Here is a 21256-nt window from a genome sequence, read left to right on the forward strand (position 1 = left end):
CGATATTCAAAAATACATATTTTTAATACACTTACTAATTTATTTGACATAAATAATTATTTTAATTTAGCATCTCAATAATTATTCTAATTATGCCAAATTACCAGATAATTAACTTCTGGGTCTTACACCGTTTGTTGTTACTAATGTCTTTCCCCATGGTGCAGTAGAAATTCAAAGTTTGGACACATCCAAAACATTCAAGGTGAATGGTCACCGGCTTAAACACTACTATAAGGAGTTCAAGCGAACATCGGAGGGGACGAGCATGATCTTACTTTAGATGCTCCACCAAATGTCGAGTAAATCACGGCATGCAATCGAGCTATAGACTGACTACAAATTTAGCGCTGACTGGGAGGCAACCCAGTGTTTTTTTCCCTTTTGTTTTTGTTTGATTTTAATTTTTGGTGTGTTTTGCTTTTGGTTGCTTTGTTTTTTTTTCCGAAAATTTTGAAAAATCCAAAAATATTTTAGTCTTTTTTGGCTCGCTCGATCGGCAACTTTCTACCGATCGAGCGAGTGATGTTTTTTTGGTTGGGCAAAAAGTTTGGTTTTTTGTCTCGCTCGATCGGCAACTTTCTACCGATCGAGCGAGCACTATTTTAATAGGAGGCAGTAGGTTGAGGTTTTTGTCTCGCTCGATCGGTCACATCCTACCGATCAAGCGAGAGCATTTATATCGTGGGCAGTAAGTTGGGTTTTTGTTGTCGCTCGATCGGTCACATCTTACCGATCGAGCGACACTTTTTTTTTACGCAAATTTAATCGCAGATTCCCCATCTCCCCTCTCTTATTCTATCTCATACTCTCTTCTTCTCTCAAATCCCTAAATCCCCAAAACCCTTTCTACCAATTTCTCTCGTATGATTCATTGTTCTTTCTCTTAATCTGCAGGGAACTTATCGGAGGCAACACTACGACTCTCCGGGCACCATCATCTCCGATCATCTTTTTCGATCTTCTCTCACTTCGGGAATTTTCTCACGTCGGGAAATTGCTCACGCCGCCGGTTCGATCATCTCACTGATTTTCCCGTCGCCGATCATTCTCCTTGGGCTATCCATCTTATCAGTCACCTCTACCGAACTTCGTCTTCGGTTGTTGATCTCACGTTTATTCAAGGAGTCACCGGATTTTGTTCGCACACCAAGTGTTCAACGTATTGCATCCTTTACTTTTGGTGTCATCTTCATACTTTCCATGGGGCCTAAACGCATTCGAGTTACAGGCGAATCTTCTCGCCAAGGCGCGATCGCGGCTCGTTCTTCATCCAACATCGCCGAGCACTTCGTGAATCAAGCGGCAATTGATCGCTAAGATCACGCCAAGGTAAATCGTTCCCCATTCCCGAACGCGGATTTGAGTTAGAATTTGGCGATAGTGATATTTTTGGCATTATTCAAGAGCGTGGTTGGACAAAATTTTGCGCTCAACCTCCTCCCGCTGTAGTATCGATTGTCCGTGAATTTTATGCCAATGCAGTGGAAAGGACGGATAGCAAGGCGGTTGTTAGGGGAAAACTGATTTATTTTCTGCCCCATGAGTTGAATGCTTTGTTTGAAATCCCAGAGGTTGACGATTCTCTCTATCAAAGCCTTAAAATCGACCCGGATTTGGATGAGTTGCTCCTTCAATTGACATATCCTGGTGCTGCGTGGATTGACCCAGTATCTTCTTTGAATTTCAAAGAGCATTTTTTACTTGTGCTTCCTGCTTCTTGGTACGCTTTTGTGACTCGGCGTCTGATGCCGATCTTACACTCTAGCGAGGTCAATCTTGAGTGCGCTCTCCTTCTTTACGCGCTTGATATGGGGTGGCCAGTCAATGTGGGGCACGTCGTTCATAGCGAGATTCATCGGTCGATCACTAATGTCACCGTGGGTCTCTACTTTCCCATGATCATCACTTTTTTGTGCATTCGCACCGGGGTCCCCGTTCGTAGCGATGAAGAGTGGCTACCACCTATGCGACAAATTGACGCAGCCTTTATAGAAGCCAAGAGGGCATATCGTGTTAAGCATTTCATAAGGGATGATCACTTTCAACCACTGCCAGCACCGCCAAAGCCGCCTCCACCTCATCGTCGATCTCAGGATGAATCCATTCGAGAATTAACCGCCTTTGCTCAACATCAGGACGCATTTAATACTGTGGCGGCTCATAATGCTCTAGCTCTTGACTCTCTCATGCGGGGTCTCTCTTTGCACTGGGGTATCGATATCTCCGCCATTCCTGCTGCTCTGTCGTATCCACCGCCTTACCCATTCCAGTATGCCGCTCATGTCCTTCCTTCGGAGGCTGAAGAGGAGGAAGACGCCGACCACTATATCAGGGGAGTTCTGTTTTTCTTTTGTTTACATAGCATTCTGTTTAGTTGTTTGGTTGTGTTTTGGGTTGTGATGCATTGGGGACAATGCTTTGTTTAAGTGTGGGGGGAGTTGCATGCATATTGTTTCATTTCGTTGTATTGCATTTTATTGTTTTGTATTGCATATTGTTGTTATCGTTTGTGTTGTTCGAATGCATGAGATGGGGATGAGATTTTAGCCTATGATGAGGTAGTTGAAAAATGATGAATTTTTGAAAAAATTTGGCTCTTGATCAGATTTGAGAAACCGTAGGTTGTTTGTTGAATATTCTTAAATACGCATGTTTAACCGGTGAATTGTAGCGATTTATTAGATATTGTGGATGTTTGTTGGACCATTGCACGACGATAGGTGTTTGTGGAACATGATAGTTCTTGAATTTTGATGATTTCTTTGATGTGGCATATACTTTCTTGGGAGCACCTAAAATTTTTTATTTTTAAGAAGGAAAATTAATTTTTGGAAACCAATTAAATCCATCCGGGTTGCGAGCAAGATGTTTGAAATCCTATTCATCTTGTTTGTGGCTAAGTATGCGGATTACATGGGGTTAATCTTTTAAAATTAAAAATGAGGATAACACTTTAATTCCATCCGGACTGTAAGTAAGGAATTGAAATCCTAATGTCTTGCTTATGGTTAAGTCTGTGGGTAAAATGAGATTAAACAATTTTTGAAAAGTTTTGACATAACAATTTCATCCGGGCTTGGAAAGTGATTGAAATTCTAGTCACTATTTCATAGCTAAGTTTGCGGACTTAATGGGATTTTAGTTTCATCCGGGCTATAGACGAGGGGATTGAAATTCGAATCCTATCTAGTTATAGCTAAGTATGCGGGTAATTATTGGGACTTTAAAAATGTCGGGTGCAAAATCCAACGGTGAGTAATTATTCTCAAGGAAGTTGTGTTGTGTTGAAGGATTGTTGAGAGGAGGGTTCTGGATTGTGAGGCTTGCACTGAATTGTTCTAGGTCGGCGAACAGTCTTGAAGCTTTGTCTTTTGAAGTTGCATGTAACTGGGATAACATGACACACACACACGTTCGCATTCGACTGAAGGTGTATCATTGATGATTGAGAGTAGCTATGAATTTGTTTTAGATGAAAGTAGTTTTTTCTGAGGCTATGTTGTGCATACTCATTCTTGCTTTTATATTTGCATTGTTTCATTTCGTTATGCATGACTTACTCGAGGGCGAGTAAGGAGTAAGTGTGGGGGAGTTTGATAGTTATGTTTTTATTGCATTTGTTAATGTCATTTTGTTGTTGTTTTGCATTAGTTTACGTGTTTTATTTATGCATTTTGTTCATATTTCATATTCTGTGTTTGCATGATTTGTTCTCCGGTTTTTGTGGTTAGGTCGTATATTTTGGCGGACTAGGACGCAACTTTGGAGTCATGGAATTGCTGGAAAATTTCTGCAGAATGTGCGCCGCTCGATCAGCAGCTTTTAACCGGTCGAGCGGGCGCCTATATGATGAAGCCAGTAGCTTTTGGATTTTTGGCCGCTCGATCTGCAACATCTTACCGATCGAGCAGCGTACGTATTTTTGAAAACAGTAGGTTCGGGAGTTTTGTCTCACTCGATCGGCCAATGTTTACCGATCGAGCGAGCCTCGTTATTCGGGAAAAAATTTTTAATTTTGAAAACTTTGTTATTTTAGCTTCTATTTATTATTAGGTTTTAATTCCGTTTTAGAGGGTGGATTATCATACTTTTGGAGATTTTCTTGGAGGCTAGGTTTTATTTTTCATCTCTCTTTCAAGTTTTCTTCTTTTTTTTAGAATTTTTTTGAGTTTTTGATGAATCGTTGTAGCTAAACTTTTATTCTTGGTTGAGGGAGACGAAACCTTGATATAATTTATTCATGAGATTTATTTTCAGATTTCTTTATTAAGTATCAATAGTTGATCTGTATTATTTTATGCTTGTGTGCGAGATTTTAGGACTGGCCATCTTAGGATTTTGTTATGCAAACTATAGCTAAATTAGAATTCAAATCCGTAATTTTTTGAATCAACTAATTTGCGAAGCAACTACGTTTGATATTTTCTGCTGTTGAATTTATTAAATCGTAGTGTCAACTTTTGACTTGGCTAAATACAACCGCTGGTGTTTGTGTTGTCTAGATTCGTCAGTTTTACTCGTTTGAATGTTGCCTTAGATTTAAATCTAGATCGTTGGAATCCAGATTAATTTATTGGTAAGGGTTAATTTAGAATGCTGGTTTCTAAATAACTAAAATTAAGGTGAAACAGGAATTTGATTTTCGATGACGAATATTTGATAGGATTAATTATTTTTAGGGAATCGATGATTGAATGAATAAATATCAAGGGTGTAGTCGACCGATACCAAGGCTTGTCTCTTATTGATTTCTCTAGTTAAATTTTTGATCTTGCATGCTAGTGATTATATTTATCTTTAATTGTTTAATCTTTAGTAGTTAATTTTCAAACTCAAAACCCCCATTTATTTTATTTTAGAACACTTTTAAATTTCACTTTCCTCGTGGGAACGATCCCTACTCACACTACTGCATATTTTGTTATCTGATTTGAGTTGGATAATTTGGGCGTGACACGACTTAGCGCTACCACAGATCATCACATAACGTAGCATATAATCATTCATAACATAATTATCATTCGAAAACACTGAAAATCCTCTCATTACTCGTGGCTAACTGATCAGTCCTCTATATGTAATCCCTCTAAGGGATGAGGTTATAGAACGGTTATTGTTACCCACCGCATCAGGGCCATAACATACATTGTTCGAAAATTCCCTTTCCACTCATAATGTGAATCTTAACAGTGTCTCAAACAGTTTAAGTTTCATACATGCAAATAAGAATTCATAACAAGGGTTTAAACATATTATGACGACCGAAACTGTAAAACATACGTAATAGTTTTAAAACAAGCCCACTTACCGAGTTGTTCTTGAATCAAAACTAACATTCGAAGCTTGGGCAGAAACTTGAGAAGCAAAACTCAAAAATTCACCCTACTGAATTTTTGAAATTGAGGTAGCCTTGACCCTCAAATCTTTGACCCTAACCTTCGAATTATGGGGAAACATTGGCAGAATAATGAGCCTATAAGATAAACTAAATTCTCAAGGAATAGGCAGGGGAAGAAGGCAAACTTACTGACTCAAAGCGACTCAAACGAGTAACAATACCAGCAGCACAACGCCTATAGAGCTTCGAGAATCCAGCAGCCTTGAGTTTGAAAATTCAGCAGCCTTGAGGGAGGATTTCTGTTGTGAATTTTGTATATTTTGAGTGAGCAGATGCAAAATGTGATATTGAGGATGAAGGGGTTGATTCTTGCACTTAATAAAGGCTAAACTTCAGCCTTGATTTGTTTGTTGCCAAAAGTTTTGATTTGAATTCCATGTATCAGTCATCATCTTGGTATAATAATAAAGGAAAGATTGCAGTTTAGTAGAAAAATATTTCCATATTGGTGTAGGCTTGGAAGCCAAGTTTCGGGTCTTCACAATCAAAATATATTATTTTTTAATTTAAAAATGATTTTGTAAAATAGTTTTCTAAATACATATTTATTTTAAAAAAAAAATTATAAAAAAAAATTCAAAAATCATTTGTTTTATAAAAACATACGTCTTCAAACTAGAGGTGCCAAAACGGGCCACCGGGGCGGGCCGGCCCACATCCCGTCGCAAACCACCATTAGGCGGGGCGGCCCACCTTTTAGGCGGGTGGGAAAAACATCAATCCAACTCACCTATTTTAGGTGACGGGGGGGCCAACCCAACGGGTTCACGTGTAAATTGGCGGGTTTTTGCGGGCCAACTCGCAACCCACCACAACCCACCTTTAGGCGGGGCGGTGCGGACCAACCCATTTTTTTAGGCGGGTTGGAAAATTGTCAACCTAACCCACAAATTTTGTATGGCGGGGCGGACCAAATCGACGGGCCTAACTCATTTTGACACCTCTACTTCAAACGGAGGCTCATTAAGTTGGTGTACGGTTGATTATGATTTAAAATCAAATGTACATGACATCGTATTTTGTATGATAAATTCTTATTGCGCTAATTTTATTAATGAGAAAGATTATTTAAATATAAAAATCAGTTTTGCTAAATTTTAGTCATTGTGTTAATTAATCGGGATAATTCATTAAAATATCCCTCTAATTTCAACCGAATCCCGATAATATCTCCAAAAAAATTTCGGGGTCATTTATATCCCTCATGTTTTGAAAATTATCCCAATTTCCTACTCGCCGTCAACTCTTCTGTTACGTATAACGGATCTATCATGTGAGATGCACTTGTGCATCATCTTTGCCCAACTTAAACCAGGTTTTTAATTTTGGGGGACGGTTCCCCATCTTTTATTTTTTAAAAATTTTTTGTTAATTATATAATTTATAAAAAAATATTATATTATATATTATTTTTGTTATCAAAATTTTATGTATTTTTTTCTAAAAACTTTCATTTTTTTGTTTTGATTTTTGACTCGATAATCATCAAAAAAATATTTTAGAACAACAAAAAAAATTATAATATAATTTTTTGGAAAAATATATAATTACAATCAAACTAAAATAAAATTGTTGATATTCCTAGAATATATCAATTGAATAATTATAGTAGTTCAATAAATATATCTTGTTGAATTAATTAGGAAACAAAAATATTTTATTTTGAACTTTTTTTAGTAAAATTGTAATAATTTTACCTTTTTATAAATATTTGGACTATAATTTTGTCGAATTAGTTTGGAAACAAAAATATTTTATTTTGAAAGTGTTTTTTAGTAAAATTGTAATAATTTCATCTTTATATAAATATGATTAAAATAATTTTTTTATTTGAGTTATTTGAATAGGATTTGAAAAACTATAAATTTGGATGAACATGTAGTTTAATTTAATTAAGTGTTGTTAACCACACAAACAAAAATTTTAAATTAAACATCAAATTAGAATAAAAAATGTAGTAGAAATTAAATATAAATTTTATATATTTAAAAAGGGGTTTGATATAAAAAATTTATTTTGATTAACTAATTTTTTTTAATACAATTGAAAACAAATGAATGTATGGGTTTGGATTAAGGATATAAAGTATAAAAAATTCTTATTATTTTTTAAAAAAAAATTATTTTACGATTTTTAGTGTGTTTGAATGGATCTTGTAAAATTTTTAAAAACACTTAATTAAACTATAATAAGTGTTTTTCTAAAATCCAAATTTATATTTTTTTCAATCTTGTTCAAATACCTCAAATTTAGAAGAAAATTTTTATATATTTATCTAATCGTAAAATTATTACAATTTTACTAAAAAAATTCAAAATAAAATATTTTTGCTTCCAAATTCATTCAACAAGATATATTTATTGTACTATAATTATTAATGAATGCATTTGATATATTCAAGGAATAACAACAATTTTATTTTTGTTCGATTGTAATTATATATTTTTCCAAAAAATTATATTAGAATTTTTTTTGTCTTCTTAAAATATTTTTTTGATGATTATCGAGTCAAAAATCAAAACAAAAAAATGAAAGTTTTTAGAAAAAATTACATAAAATTTTGATAACAAAAGTAATATATAATATAATATTTTTTTTATAAATTATATAATTGACAAAATGTTTTTAAAAAATAAAACATGGGGAACCGTGCCCCCAAATTAAAAACCCAGTTTTAGTTGGGCAAAGATGGTGCATGCATCTGACGTGATAGATCCGTTGTACATAACAGAAGAATTGATGGTGAGGATGAATTTGAGATAATTTTCAAAACACGAGGGATATAAATGGCCCCGAAAAAATTTTAAGAATATTATCGGGACTCGATTGAAACTAAAGGAATATTTTAATGAATTATATATGTTATGTGGTGTGTATTTATATAAACTTTCGTATTGTCAAAGTAAGCGATAATGTTTTTGAATTTTTCAAGAAAATGAAACGACAATCGTGTTTATTCATATATTTAAATTTCAATTTCTGATACTCATCTTAATTATGAGGTGGGGAAATAGTAAAACCCTCGTTTTCTAAATCGCCATCTTAGAAAAACAACTTTAATATAAATGGCTTCTTTTTCATTTTCCAAAAAAGAAATAGTAAATATGACTCAAAACCAGTGTTCTAAAAAGCTCGCTTAAGCTTGAAGCTTCTCCAAAACGATTCGCTTTGGCCAAAAGCGATAAAAAAAACGGTCAGACATAAGTTAACAATGTCAAGTGTCATTTTTTTAATCAGATGTCAAATGTCATTAAATACGTTTAAATGTGATTTTTATAAAAACTAAAATTGATTAATTAATAAGACGAAAAATGATCATAAATTAGCGATTTTATTAGTATGTGATTGTTAGCAATGTTAGAAATGCACAATATCGGATGGTTAAGCGTAGCGATGATGTGAATGCATTACATATTGAGGGATTTTACAGCAAATATTTTAAAATAGACCAATTAATTTAGTTTATGTTCGATGACACGAGATATGAAATGAATGATGTAATAGATTGAACTAGAATCTCAAAAAAAAAAAATTAATGCATTACACTTGAATTTATTATATTTATTCATTATTTACTCCGTTAATTTGTTTGAGATGACTAAAATTATAATTTAAATTAAAAATGTTTTTTTACGCTTAAACTCGTAGTAATCGCGGTTAAACCTAAAAAGCTTGAAACTTGGCTCCCACGCTTCGACACGCTTCATGCGTTTTAGAACCTTGCTCAAATCCCTCCAAATTCATCACTTCACCATATACATGTAGCAGCTAACGTCTCTAACGCTTTTAAATTTTACTCATTCCCTCCCTCTGTAAGTAGGCTTTTTTGTCCCATTGTGGCAGGACAATAATTTTCTTGGACTTTATATATACGTACAAATTATATGTATTAGATACAGAGAACATGAAGCTAATTCCTAATCCTGGGTGGATCTCATCATCATCTAATATTACGAATGTTATAATATATTAAGCTTCATTATTCTTCATTCTGTTTGTCGACTAACAGGAGGAAGACGCCGATCATGTTTACAACCTGCTCAAAATCAAAGGTACGTAGCAAAAGTTCAACTAATTGGTTATATATATTTCTTGCAGATCGAGAATTAAGCAAAGTGATATATAATGCATGGAGCTAGCATTGGTTTGAGCATGAACTAACCGATATATCGATCAATTATTTGTTCAGTGGTTGGATCCCGGAATGGGGCGATTTTACGATGCGATGCAATGCTTGAAACCGACGATGATGATGGTGATACTGCAGATTGCAGCAACGGGTGTGAACCTGTTGCAGCAACGGGTAACCTGTTGTACAAAATGGCGGCCAACGACGACAAATTGGAGGTATACCTAAAAACCAAGACGAAATTTTGGAAACTTTAATAAAGGATATTTGAACAAGTATTCAAAACCTAAAACAACAACCTAGTTCTAGTCAAAGGGTCATAGGAGGAAGGTTATCACCATCATTTTGTACAAAACCTCTCTTACATCATAAGAGAAAAGCCAAAGAAGTACATAAACCATTAACCGTAAAGAAAAATTGATCAATCTTATTAAAATTGTCTCAGAAAAGAAAAACTGATGACAACTAAAGAAAGCAATGGTTTTGAGGATAGCCATGACCCAGCAGTCATTTGCAACTCAAGGTCATATATCTAAAAATGAACACAGCTACGGGCGATCTGTAGTGACCCTACCCGGATCACCTACTAACTAGAATCTTAAGCATGCAATGACAATAATAAAAAAAATTGATCAGAGTTACCAACAACTAAGCGGAAAACAACCAGAGTAAAAGTATATACCAAATAAAAACATAAACTAGAAACCACCGGTGACCCCTGCTACTAAGCTCTGGTCACCAACTAATCACCGATCTCGCTCCTGGTCCACTTGCATATCTGTCCCGTTGAATGGGGTGTCTAACAAATACAACAACATGGACGTGAGAAACTACGCTCAATACAATAAGAACGAGTATACAAACTTAGTATGATGCATGCAAAAGACTGGGTACTGGTTAAGACGATATCTACTCAGTCTGGATGACAATGAGTATGTAGTATCATCTGGGGTCAATTCCGCTGGATACCTCCGCACACTCGTCTGATCCACCGTAGCGTCAGTCCCAATCATTACGACATCTCCCGGTGTCAGACAATATATCAAGGAATGTAGGGCTGAGCGACCCTACTACTAAGGCTATCTCGAAAGAGACTCGGCTCAACATGAATATGCACATGCAACATAATATTTCAAAGCAGTAAAACATGTATCATGACACACAATATACAACATATAAGCATGCATACTCGTTGGGTATCTCAGTCAGTACTTACGTACTTCAATCACTGGCCTAGATGTACAAATATCTACAGTCCAAGCCTACAAATCATGATAATACCATATCACTAATATTGGTCTGTAAGCTTTAACTAAGCTAATAGGGATCTCAGATTATATCTGCGTTCGTTGTCAGTCTACTGATGTCGAAGGTCCTGACCCAAGCACAACTCCGCTACAACCCTGTAGCACCTCGCTAATGTCCGATCTCGAGTAAAAGTATAAAATTCTAAGAATATATAATGATACACACTCAAATACATCCAAATACACAATAATTGTGAGGATTCCGGCCCCTATTTATAGGAAAGGATTCGGAAGCTCCGATCCTTGGTTCGGAAGCTCCAACCTAGTGTGTCTTCCATGTGCCGAACTTTCATGTTCGGAAGCTCCGATCTCACCTTTCGTACGTCCCGATCTCATGCATGTGTCTGTATGTCAAAACGTTGGTGTCACGTCATTAGTGCGCGTGACCTAACTCTTCGGAAGCTCCGATCTCTGGTTCGGAAGTTCCGATCTTGCTTCTGTACTCCTTCGCTTGGTCCGAACTCATAACTTCCGAACTACATGAGTCAACTTTGACACTTGGACCATTTTTTGACACCCTGGAGTCGATTTCTTGGTCCTATTAATCGTATTAGAATCTCTTAATCATGTTAAATCATTAAAACTCATAAACTAGGATTTGGGTTACTACACGATCAATCCCTAGTTAGACATATATTTTAAGAACCACCAAGAAAAGAAAGTGTGGGATCCCAACACACAAATATGGGAGAAAATCATACAGAATTTCGAATAGGAGGAGAATCACACCCAACAGAGACAAGGTCAAGAAGGAATCAAATTCTCTCGCACCAAACACCCTATGGAAAGATTGTTTTAGAACCAATACATCTTTATGGTGTTACGCTTAACCTTGATGTACTGGAATTTAAAACATGAAAGATCTCATAGACGAATAAACGTTAGCTATGAGAATCGCAACAAAACTCTTGATCTTAATAAAGAAGGATTTATTAAACTTTTAGAAATTGGTTTTATGGGATCAGTAAAATCGCTTGGGAAATGACCTCTGTAGAAACCAAAGAGTACATCCTTGCTGGAGAATCCCTTAGTAAGATAGACGAAAAAAAATTTCACCCTATTTAAAGCAAAATTCATAGGTGTGAACTATTTTAATAGTCGAGATACAAAGAAGAAGAAGAAGAAGAAGAAGAAGAAGAAGAAGAAGAAGAAATATACTCAAGCTCTGTATAGTCTTGAATTACAAGACATCTGTTTAGTATAAGAATATAGTATGTTGTTCACTAAATATAAATGAGATTCAGGAGTCGAAGAAAGTACAACGATGCAACTTTTTTTCACCAAAAATGTCAAGCCTCTGGAGAGAAATGATAATGAGGGAGTACATCTCCGGAAATCCATATCTCTAGCTCGGAAACCCTCATTTCTTAAAGGAAACTTGACAGAATGGTTATTTGGTTGTTTTACAAAAGAACTATAAAAGACTAATGTGTATTAACAGACGTACTCATTTGTGTTATAGAGAAAATGATCTTCCAATGGTTATTGAAAGTAACCCCACAAAGGCAAAAAAAGAAAAGTTATAGATCTCATCCATATGCCAAAAGAGGAAAAGGTGGAAAATGTTCTTGCAAAACAAGAACAATATGTTCTAAACAGAAAGTCAGATCTCACAAATCTAGACAAAGAAGTGGACCATCACGAAGTAGGATGTCATCCCAAGCATCAAACTCATCTCAAAGCACGGGACGAATCTCAACTTGAAATATTTTAGAAGAACTCACACCAGAGCTAATGAAAGTTTTAATTAAATATTGCAATTTCTGGACATGTTGAGCAAGAGGTCACATTTTGACTAATTTTTTTGTCTTCTGGATATAGTGTTAAATTTATAATTTTCTTGAGAAATTTTAAATTATTTGTGTAATGCTTAATTAACTTGATGTTTTCCATATGCATAAATAAAACACAAATATTATTTTATGTGCTTATCTAACTAAATACATATATATGTGTTTGTTATATTTTCATTTCTTGTATTTTATCAGTCATTCATCACTCTAAGTAATTAAAAAAAGAATTGATTCTTATTGCAAAAACGGCGTGATAAAATAGTAAACTATTAGCTGCTGTGAGCTGATATATACAATATTTTTTAACTCTAAATTTTTATATTACTAAATTTTGTCAACTACTTTTTTTTGAAACTCAAGAAGATTTCATTCATCAAGGATTAGAATTGGCATAATACATAGTCAAGAGCTCACCAATAAAATATGGTGCCTCCACCCAAACACAAGGGCTAACATAATAATGAGAATGCCTAGCTAGCACATGGGCAACCTCATTAGCTTGTCTACGAACAAAATGAACTGAGAGACTTGGTTGTATTGCTAGAAAATTTCTACAATTATCAATGATGCCTCCAAACTCTGTAAGATCATTATATTTTGCCTTAACTGCATAGTAGACCTGTTGTGCATCTACTTCTAAAAGGACGTTGATCAAACCTAAGCGATGGATCCAAGAAAGTGCTTCCAAGAGGCCTATAGCTTCTCCTTCTTTGACACTGGTTAAGCCTTTTACCAATATTGTTCAGGCCATATAGAATTTACCTTCTTCATCTCGCACCACCATTCCTACACCAGCAGCCTGATTAATGTCCTCAAAGAATGCTGCATCGATATTACATTTTAAAAAACCAGGAGGTGGTGGTGTCCATCGACAAGTGTTGTTGTTCAAAGCAGCTTGATCTTGTGGTAACTCATTTCTATTAGAAGCAGAAATCCATTCACCTAACATGCTCATAGACGTAGTCACCACTCTATCCGGAGACTCGATGCGATCTTCCCACAGTCACTACAAGAAAAATGCACAAACACAACCCCTAAAAGACAACGCTTTTAGTGAAAAGTGTTGTAATTTTTTGAAAGACAACGCTTTTTACTAAAAGCGTTGTCGTTATATGTTTTTTATTTAAGAAAGACAACGCTTTATTTACAATGCGTTGTGGAATAGCATTTTTTTGGGGTCAAAGACAACGCTTTTAAAAGCGTTGTCTATTAGCGTTTTTTTTCATGTATAACAACCCTTTTTAAATAGTGTTGTAGAAAATGTATTATTTTTAGTTAAAATAAATCATTAAATAAATAATATTAACCAGATCCGATCCCCAAATCAAAAGCTTCCCGATTCCTTCTCTTCTCGCGTCTGATCCTTAGCCTTTCTCCTTTTCTCTCTTTCAATTGAAAATCCCATGTCAATTTTTCCTCGATTCTTAGACGAATTTTGAAGTGATCTCCGACAAGCCTTCTCCAGGAGCTCTAAATTTGCAATCGATTTCCTCGGCTTCTTTTATTTCTTGAGAAAACAACCACCAGTGGAAGAGCTCTAGCTAATTTCCTTCCAACTTGGGTTTATATGTGTATACCCTCACGGGACTCACCTCCAAGAGTCGCGAATCCTACGCAAGTGCTGGCAAGAATTTGGTGAGTAGAATGCCTTCTATCTGTTTGAGAATTTTACTCTTGTCGCATTTTCATGGTTTCCTCAAAGTATGCGGAAGCCTGTGTTTTTAATTTTTTTCATTTCCACTTTTCTGTTCTTTTATGGAATCTTTTTAAGGATCTCTGGCATTATTTTTTCAGGTCGATCTTTAAATGCCAATAGGAAGAGGAAACTCAAGCTGGGCAGAGGAAAATGATTCCAACGACATATATTTGAGGCCTCGCAGTATTCTCTAGATTTTTTTGATTCCCTTCCTGCCAATTTCATGGTAAATGTGAATGGATTAGAAAGCCATGCCATAGCAGAGTAGCGACAGAGTTTGGAAAGTACTCCACTTCTTGGTTAGGTTGGTGATTTACATAAGGATTTGTACTTGTGATGTTGTGTAGTAAATTTAATTACTGGAGTTCTTCATCTGAATGATGCATGAATTTCTTGTGATTTATGAGCTGTGAAATAACTTGTTTTCTTTCAGTTTTAATTTTCACCAATTGGGATGATATTATGAATAATAATATGATCGTATAACCTTTCAGATTGGTTAATATACTTCATCTTTTGTATGAGTGTATTACATATTGGCATATCCCAAGTTATGATCAGATATGATTGAACTTGCATTTTACGATGCTAAGTTATTTTGGGGATTAGTCTATGCTACCCTATGTATCACAAGCTGTTGAACTTGTTAAAACATGTCTATGTCTTGTTTTATGTTTAGAACTCATAAATCCGATAGAAAAGTGGTTGTCCTAAGATATAGGTGTTGAAATTGATAAAACTTTGATTTTCATTGTCAAGAAAAATCACTTTTTACTTGATGTTATATGAGAGGTCCTAATGATTTTATCGCACTTTGATCGGCTTGAATCTGGGAGAAGCTCGATCAGTGTGCATACTGCTCCAGATTTTATGGCTTTCAACTAAGATTTTTTCAAAGTTTCCAACACTTGAAGCAGCACTTGCAGAGCACAAGGACTTGTTGTTGTACAGTTCTCGTCCGATAAAATCTCTTAACAGTGACTTGAAAAAGCCAACCCCTGATCCTGTACTACGTAATTCCATTCATATTCAGCTCTTCCCAGCTTCTGAAACGTCGAAATCATGCAGAATCTTGCTTCCTCGCTGCCCATTTGAAGCATGATCGCCATAGATTTCATGCATTTGGGTTTCGTTAGAAGCTGGGGAATTCTTTCATCTTCTTCCGACAACAGAACTGATGAAGAACGCCAAAAGCCTCTTCACAATCTCTAAACGACACGAAATCCAAATTATCGACTAAAATCTGCACAATAATCTTCACAAGAACATCAACTCCTACCGATCTCTCTTGAAATCCTCCTTCACCTGATCCTCTCTTATTTCAACGACATACCTTAGTTTCCTCAAATAAGTCACCTTAAATAAATTATTTAAATTGAAAACATAAATGTGACTTCTTTTTGGAATTTTTCAATCTGACTTATCACTTTAACTATTGATTCTTTTTCTTTATGATGTCCACTCATTTATATCCATGATTTTCTGTATGAATTCTTGTCTCAAAACCATATTCTTTTTCTGCAGAAAAATCATATTTATACATCAGGAGCTTCATGTACTAATATTGCCGTAATCAGAGGAGCTCTTCGTGCTAAAAAACCAGAGCTGCTCACTGTCATATTGCCGCAGAATTTGAAAAAGCAACCCCCAGAAAGTCAAGAGTTACTGAATCTACATTTTCTTTGGTAAGAATTGAGGATTGATTGTCATTGGAATTATCAAAACCACAAGGTTTGATGTAGCTAAAGTTTCATATACATTTTTGTTTAAAATATATGTTTCCACTATGCAAAATATCAATCTACTGCTCTAAGATGCCTTCATATGTCTCAGATTCTTCACCCTTTCATGAGTTTATGTGCCTAGAAAGATGGTCTAGGAAAACTTGTACAACAGATGATAATGATGCAATGATTTATGGATTTCCAGGTACAAAATGTGATAGAAAAACCACACAATGATCATCTTCCATTGATAGAGGCCAGCAGGTATGCTTGTTTTGCTTTTGAGGAAGCACGCTTAATTTCCCATTGTCCTGTTTCTTATTTCCATATGGAGATTAAAATTTAAAGGAGCATCATTAGAAATCAATTTTGATGATTAACTTAATGTCGTGGGTTTGATTAAACAATCGCAAGGCCCTTCAATATACTTGATATATGAGTTTTTGCTTTTGAGGAAGCACGCTTAATTTCCCATTGTCATGTTTCTTATTTCCATATGGAGATTAAAATTTAAAGGAGAATCATTAGAAATCAATTAGAAATTCTGTTTAGACATTTTATTTCTTCCAATATTTGGCGATTCTGTAGCCAACTCTATGAACTGCTTTATCTTGTTGCTGGCCATTAAGCTGACTATTAAAATTATTTTTTAATTCTTTATTTTGTAGTTTAAATGTGGATGCTTATTTATTTTCTGGTTCATGCTGACATGATAAAAACCGTAGAATATATTATGCCTGAACATGCAAGGCAACTATTTTAAATTGGCATAACAGCCTTTTTGTTTTTTTTTTGGTGATGATCTTTGAGTTATACCTCATTTTTCTCACCAAATTACTACCAACTCCAGCTGATGGCTATTCTAGTTAATGTTTGGCTAACCTATGTAATTATTTGTTTTCTATTTAAATGAATATGCTGCTCAATTGGTGAAACAGAAGATGGATTATTTGTTTTGCGTTCCCTGAAATTGCCAATGATATGTATAAAAATCAGAATCAGAAAATACTAAAGCTCTTTAAGAAGTTCCCTGAAATTGCCAATGATGTGCTTTGCGTCCCCTGAAATTGACAAAGAATGGATGCCAAAGTCTTGGTTATCATCAGCTTGAAAATATACATATTAACATTATATCTTTTATTCTCTATAGTGTTACTTACTAAAAGAATGGACAAAGAATGGATGTCAAAGTCTCGGTTATCAAGGGAATATGAGCATGGAGTATAGTCTTTCTTGAAATTTGCAATAAAAAATGCCGAGGATCGGGAAGCAATATCTTGTCCATGTACAAAATGTGGTAATCTGAAGAAGAAAAAGGTAGAGACTATAAGGGCACACATGTATTCTAATGGTATAGATTTGACATATCATACTTGGATATGGCATGGTGAAAGGTCTACGATGAAGAACTCAAATAATGATCGTGATCAAGAAAGGGAAGATGTACCAAAGTTTGACGCCGAGGAACCAATAGATATGGTACATGCTGCATTTGATAGTTATGCTGAGAATCCAACCACATTCAAAAATCTACTTGAAGATGCTGAGAAACCTTTATATCCTGGATGCAGTAAATTTACAAGGTTATCTGCAGTTGTAAAATTATTCAACTTGAAAGCCAAATATAGTTGGAGTGACAAAAGTTGCACCGACCTACTCAATTTGTTAGGAGAAATGCTTCCAGATGACAACGAATTGCCTTTATCTTTCTACGATGCAAAGAAAAGCTTGTGTGCATTAGGGATTACTTATGAGAAAATCCATGCTTGCCCTAATGATTGCATCTTATACCGGAAGGAGTATGAGGATATGAACAGTTGTCCTACTTGTGGGATGTCAAGGTGGAAGATGGGCCAAAAAGATACAATAAAGGAAGGAGTTCCTGCAAAGGTTCTATGGTACTTCCCTCCAATTCTGAGATTTGTACGAATGTTTCGGAATAAGGAGTTTTCCAAGGAGCTGACTTGGCATGCTGATAAAAGACTTAATGACGGATACTTACGCCATCCAGCTGATGCACCTTCTTGGAAATTAGTAGATCACAAGTGGCCAAATTTTGCTGCTGATTCAAGAAATCTTAGATTGGCCATTTCAGCTGACGGGATCAATCCCCATGGTATGATGAGTTCTACATATAGTTGTTGGCCAGTTTTAATGATCACTTACAATCTTCCCCCGTGGTTGTGTATGAAGAGAAAATTTATGATGCTCACAATGTTGATTTCTGGTCCCAAACAACCAGGAAATGATATCGATGTTTACTTAGCACCTCTAATCGATGACTTGAAATTCCTATGGGATACAGGTGTTGAAGCATATGATGCATATAGACAAGAAACCTTCTCGCTCAGAGTTGTCTTGCTGTGGACCATCAATGACTTTCCTGCATATGGAAACATGTCAGGATGTATTGTGAAAGGATATCACGCATGTCCGATTTGTGGTGAAGAAACATATTCAACAAGGTTGAAACATAGCAGGAAAATGTCGTACACAGGCCATAGAAGGTTTCTACCTGCAAATCATCCTTATCGAAGGCAAAGAAAGGCATTTAATGGGTACCAAGAGTTCAACCCTGCACCCAAACCATTGAGTGGCGATGAAGTGTTAAAAAAAGTCGATGGAATTCATTGTCATTGGGGAAAAATGAGAAAGAAGATTCAGTCCACGAAAGATGATGTAAAACCATCCTTCAAAAAGAAATCAATTTTCTTTGAACTTGAGTATTGGAAACATCTATATGTTAGACATGTTCTTGATGTGATGCATATAGAAAAGAACGTCTGTGAAAGTCTTCTCGGTACGTTGCTTGACATTCCGGGAAAAACAAAGGATGGAATTGCAGCTAGATTAGACCTTGCTGAAATGAATTTGAGGACAGATTTGGCTCCAGTGATGGGGGAGAAGAAATCTTTTCTGCCAGCAGCATGTTATACACTTACAAAAGATGAGAAAAGAAAGATTTTGAATTCTTTGTGTGGAATGCAATTACCTACATGTTACTCATCCAACGTTAAAAACTTTGTTTCGATGAAGGACTTGAAACTTGTTGGCCTTAAGTCACACGACTACCACACTTTAATGCAGCAATTACTTCCAGTGGCCATACGTGGTGTCTTGCCCAAACATGTCAGAGACTCTATCACTCGTTTGTGCTTCTTCTTCAATGAGCTATGTAATAAAGTGATGGATCCCTCAAAGTTGGATGAGCTGCAGAGAGAGATTGTGATCATATTGTGTTTACTTGAAAAGTATTTTCCACCTTCGTTTTTTGACATAATGATTCATTTAACAGTTCATCTTGTGCGAGAGGTGAAATTATGTGGCCCAGTTTGGTATAGGTACATGTATCCCTTTGAAAGATACATGAAGATTTTGAAAGGTTATGTGCGAAATCGCAATAGACCGGAAGGTTGCATGGATGAATGTTATATTGCTGAAGAGGCGGTTGAATTTTGCTCAGACTATCTTGGTAGTTTGCACACAATTGGGATCCCTACAAGTCATCGACAAATAGAACTTACTAAACCTTTGTCGGCTGCAATTGTGCAATCCATTGCTGAGGATGAGTTGCAACAAGCACATCGTTATGTATTGGAAAATGATGTTGACACTGATCGCTATATTGAGTAATTTCTTCCACTTACTAATATGTTCATTAAGTTTTCTTAAATCTACATGTTTGCTTACTCGTAATAATAATTTGAATAGGGAACACATGGCATATTTGAATGCAAGATTTCCACAAATGGCTAAGTCCAAGAGGTGGTTACAGGATGAGCATAACCGAACGTTTAGTACCTGGTTTCTTGATCGTGTGAGTTCATTTATTATCACAATTGGCGTACATTTATTATCATGACTGTGCATAAATAATAAGTTATCACATAAATAATATAGGTTGCACGTGTTGATGATCATTCCACTTATCAAGTATCCGAAAGATTAAAGTGGATGGCGCGTGGACCTTCCAAGCAAGTCTTAAAGTACTCTAGTTATTTGATTGATGAGGTTACTTATGCTACAAGAGAGCGTGATGATATGCGAGTTGTTCAAAACTCCGGAGTCAGCTTAGTTACAAAGACAATGCAAGTTTCTAGTGCAAAGGATAAACATCATATCGTGTCAGATATGGTTTTTTATGGAGTAATACAAGAAATATGGATGGTTGATTACCACAAATTTCAAATTCCGATGTTTAAATGTAATTGGGTGGAGAATAGTAATGGTATCAAGGTAGATGATCTTGGATTCACGTTGGTCAACCTCCATAGAATTGGATACAAATCTGATTCATTTATTTTAGCGAGCCAAGCGAAGCAAGTTTTTTACATTGAAGCTCCTGAAGATCCTTTATGGAGTGTTGTACTTGCGACTCCAAGTAGGGAGTACTTTGAATACACAAAGGGTGAAGAGTTGGAAGAAACTGCAATGCATTATCAGTCTTCTAGCAGAGGGTTAGCACCAATGGATGTTGATGTTGCAGATGACAATGAACCATGCATTCGTGAAGACTGTGATGGGATTTGGGTTGAAAATAATTAAGTACTTAAGTTTCACATTTGAGATGAGTTTGTAAAAAATTTACATTGAGATGTTATTTACGCTTTGAAGATGCTTGTTTGACATTGTTAGTTATGATCAGATATTTTTTGACATTCAGTAATCGAACAATGACAAATTAGTAGTTCTTGGATATTGAGAGTACTTCTATCTTACATGAATTGTTCTTATTTTTTGTTGTTGCCTATATTTCTTTCTTATTTCTAGACAATGCATTTATTTGTGATTACATAATGCATCTAAAAGTTTACAGGAAAGAGTTCGACAACTAGCGAATACTTATCAGTGCTTGTATTTGCTGTAGGTTTTGGCTTCTGAAAAGCTGTTGGAGAACAAATATAAAGCTGCCCAACGAAGCAAAGCAGTTCCTGATTAGCGTCTGCTGTTTCAAAGTTTTTTCTGCTTTTTTGGGGCTAAATCTGGTTTGAACTGTAGAATAGCAAGAACTTATTTTCTATATATTTTAATTGATTTAACGGTTTAATTCATCTTTAATTTCTGTCCACTGTCTTTGATTTGAAAACAGGCCATCGACAAAGTTCCTTTACTCCCAGGTTTTCTTGATCTCGTAGGGATAGTGTATTCATCTGTGAGTATCTTTATTTTTGTGAATGGCTTATCTCTTTAGTTTATATCAGTAATG

At 35.5% G+C, this 21256-nt stretch overlaps 2 protein-coding genes across 2 annotated transcripts; one reads left to right on the top strand and one right to left on the bottom strand.

Moving 5' to 3' along the window:
* Positions 1-13003: 13003 nt before the first annotated feature.
* On the bottom strand, positions 13004-13585 carry LOC140860587 (uncharacterized). The gene is made up of 2 exons (XM_073263588.1): positions 13393-13585; positions 13004-13287 (listed from the first exon to the last, which is right to left on the bottom strand). The coding sequence occupies exons 1-2, from the start codon at positions 13583-13585 to the stop codon at positions 13004-13006; spliced, it is 477 nt and encodes a 158-aa protein (XP_073119689.1).
* Positions 13586-17451: 3866 nt separating this feature from the next.
* On the top strand, positions 17452-19683 carry LOC140860588 (uncharacterized). The gene has a single exon (XM_073263589.1). It carries the CDS (start codon positions 17452-17454, stop codon positions 19681-19683), a length of 2232 nt encoding a protein of 743 aa, XP_073119690.1.
* Positions 19684-21256: the final 1573 nt, after the last annotated feature.

Source organism: Henckelia pumila, chromosome 4, assembly GCF_033568475.1.
Source record: "Henckelia pumila isolate YLH828 chromosome 4, ASM3356847v2, whole genome shotgun sequence".
In the NCBI taxonomy this organism is placed as follows: Eukaryota; Viridiplantae; Streptophyta; class Magnoliopsida; order Lamiales; family Gesneriaceae; genus Henckelia; species Henckelia pumila.

Coding starts and splice junctions, on each gene's coding strand:
- LOC140860587 (XM_073263588.1), bottom strand. CDS start 13,585: ATGAGCATGTTAGGTGAATGGATTTCTGCTTCTAATAGAAATGAGTTA. Junction 13,288..13,392: donor GGTGGTGCGAGATGAAGAAG/GTAAATTCTATA, acceptor TCCATCGCTTAG/GTTTGATCAACGTCCTTTTA.
- LOC140860588 (XM_073263589.1), top strand. CDS start 17,452: ATGAAGAACTCAAATAATGATCGTGATCAAGAAAGGGAAGATGTACCA.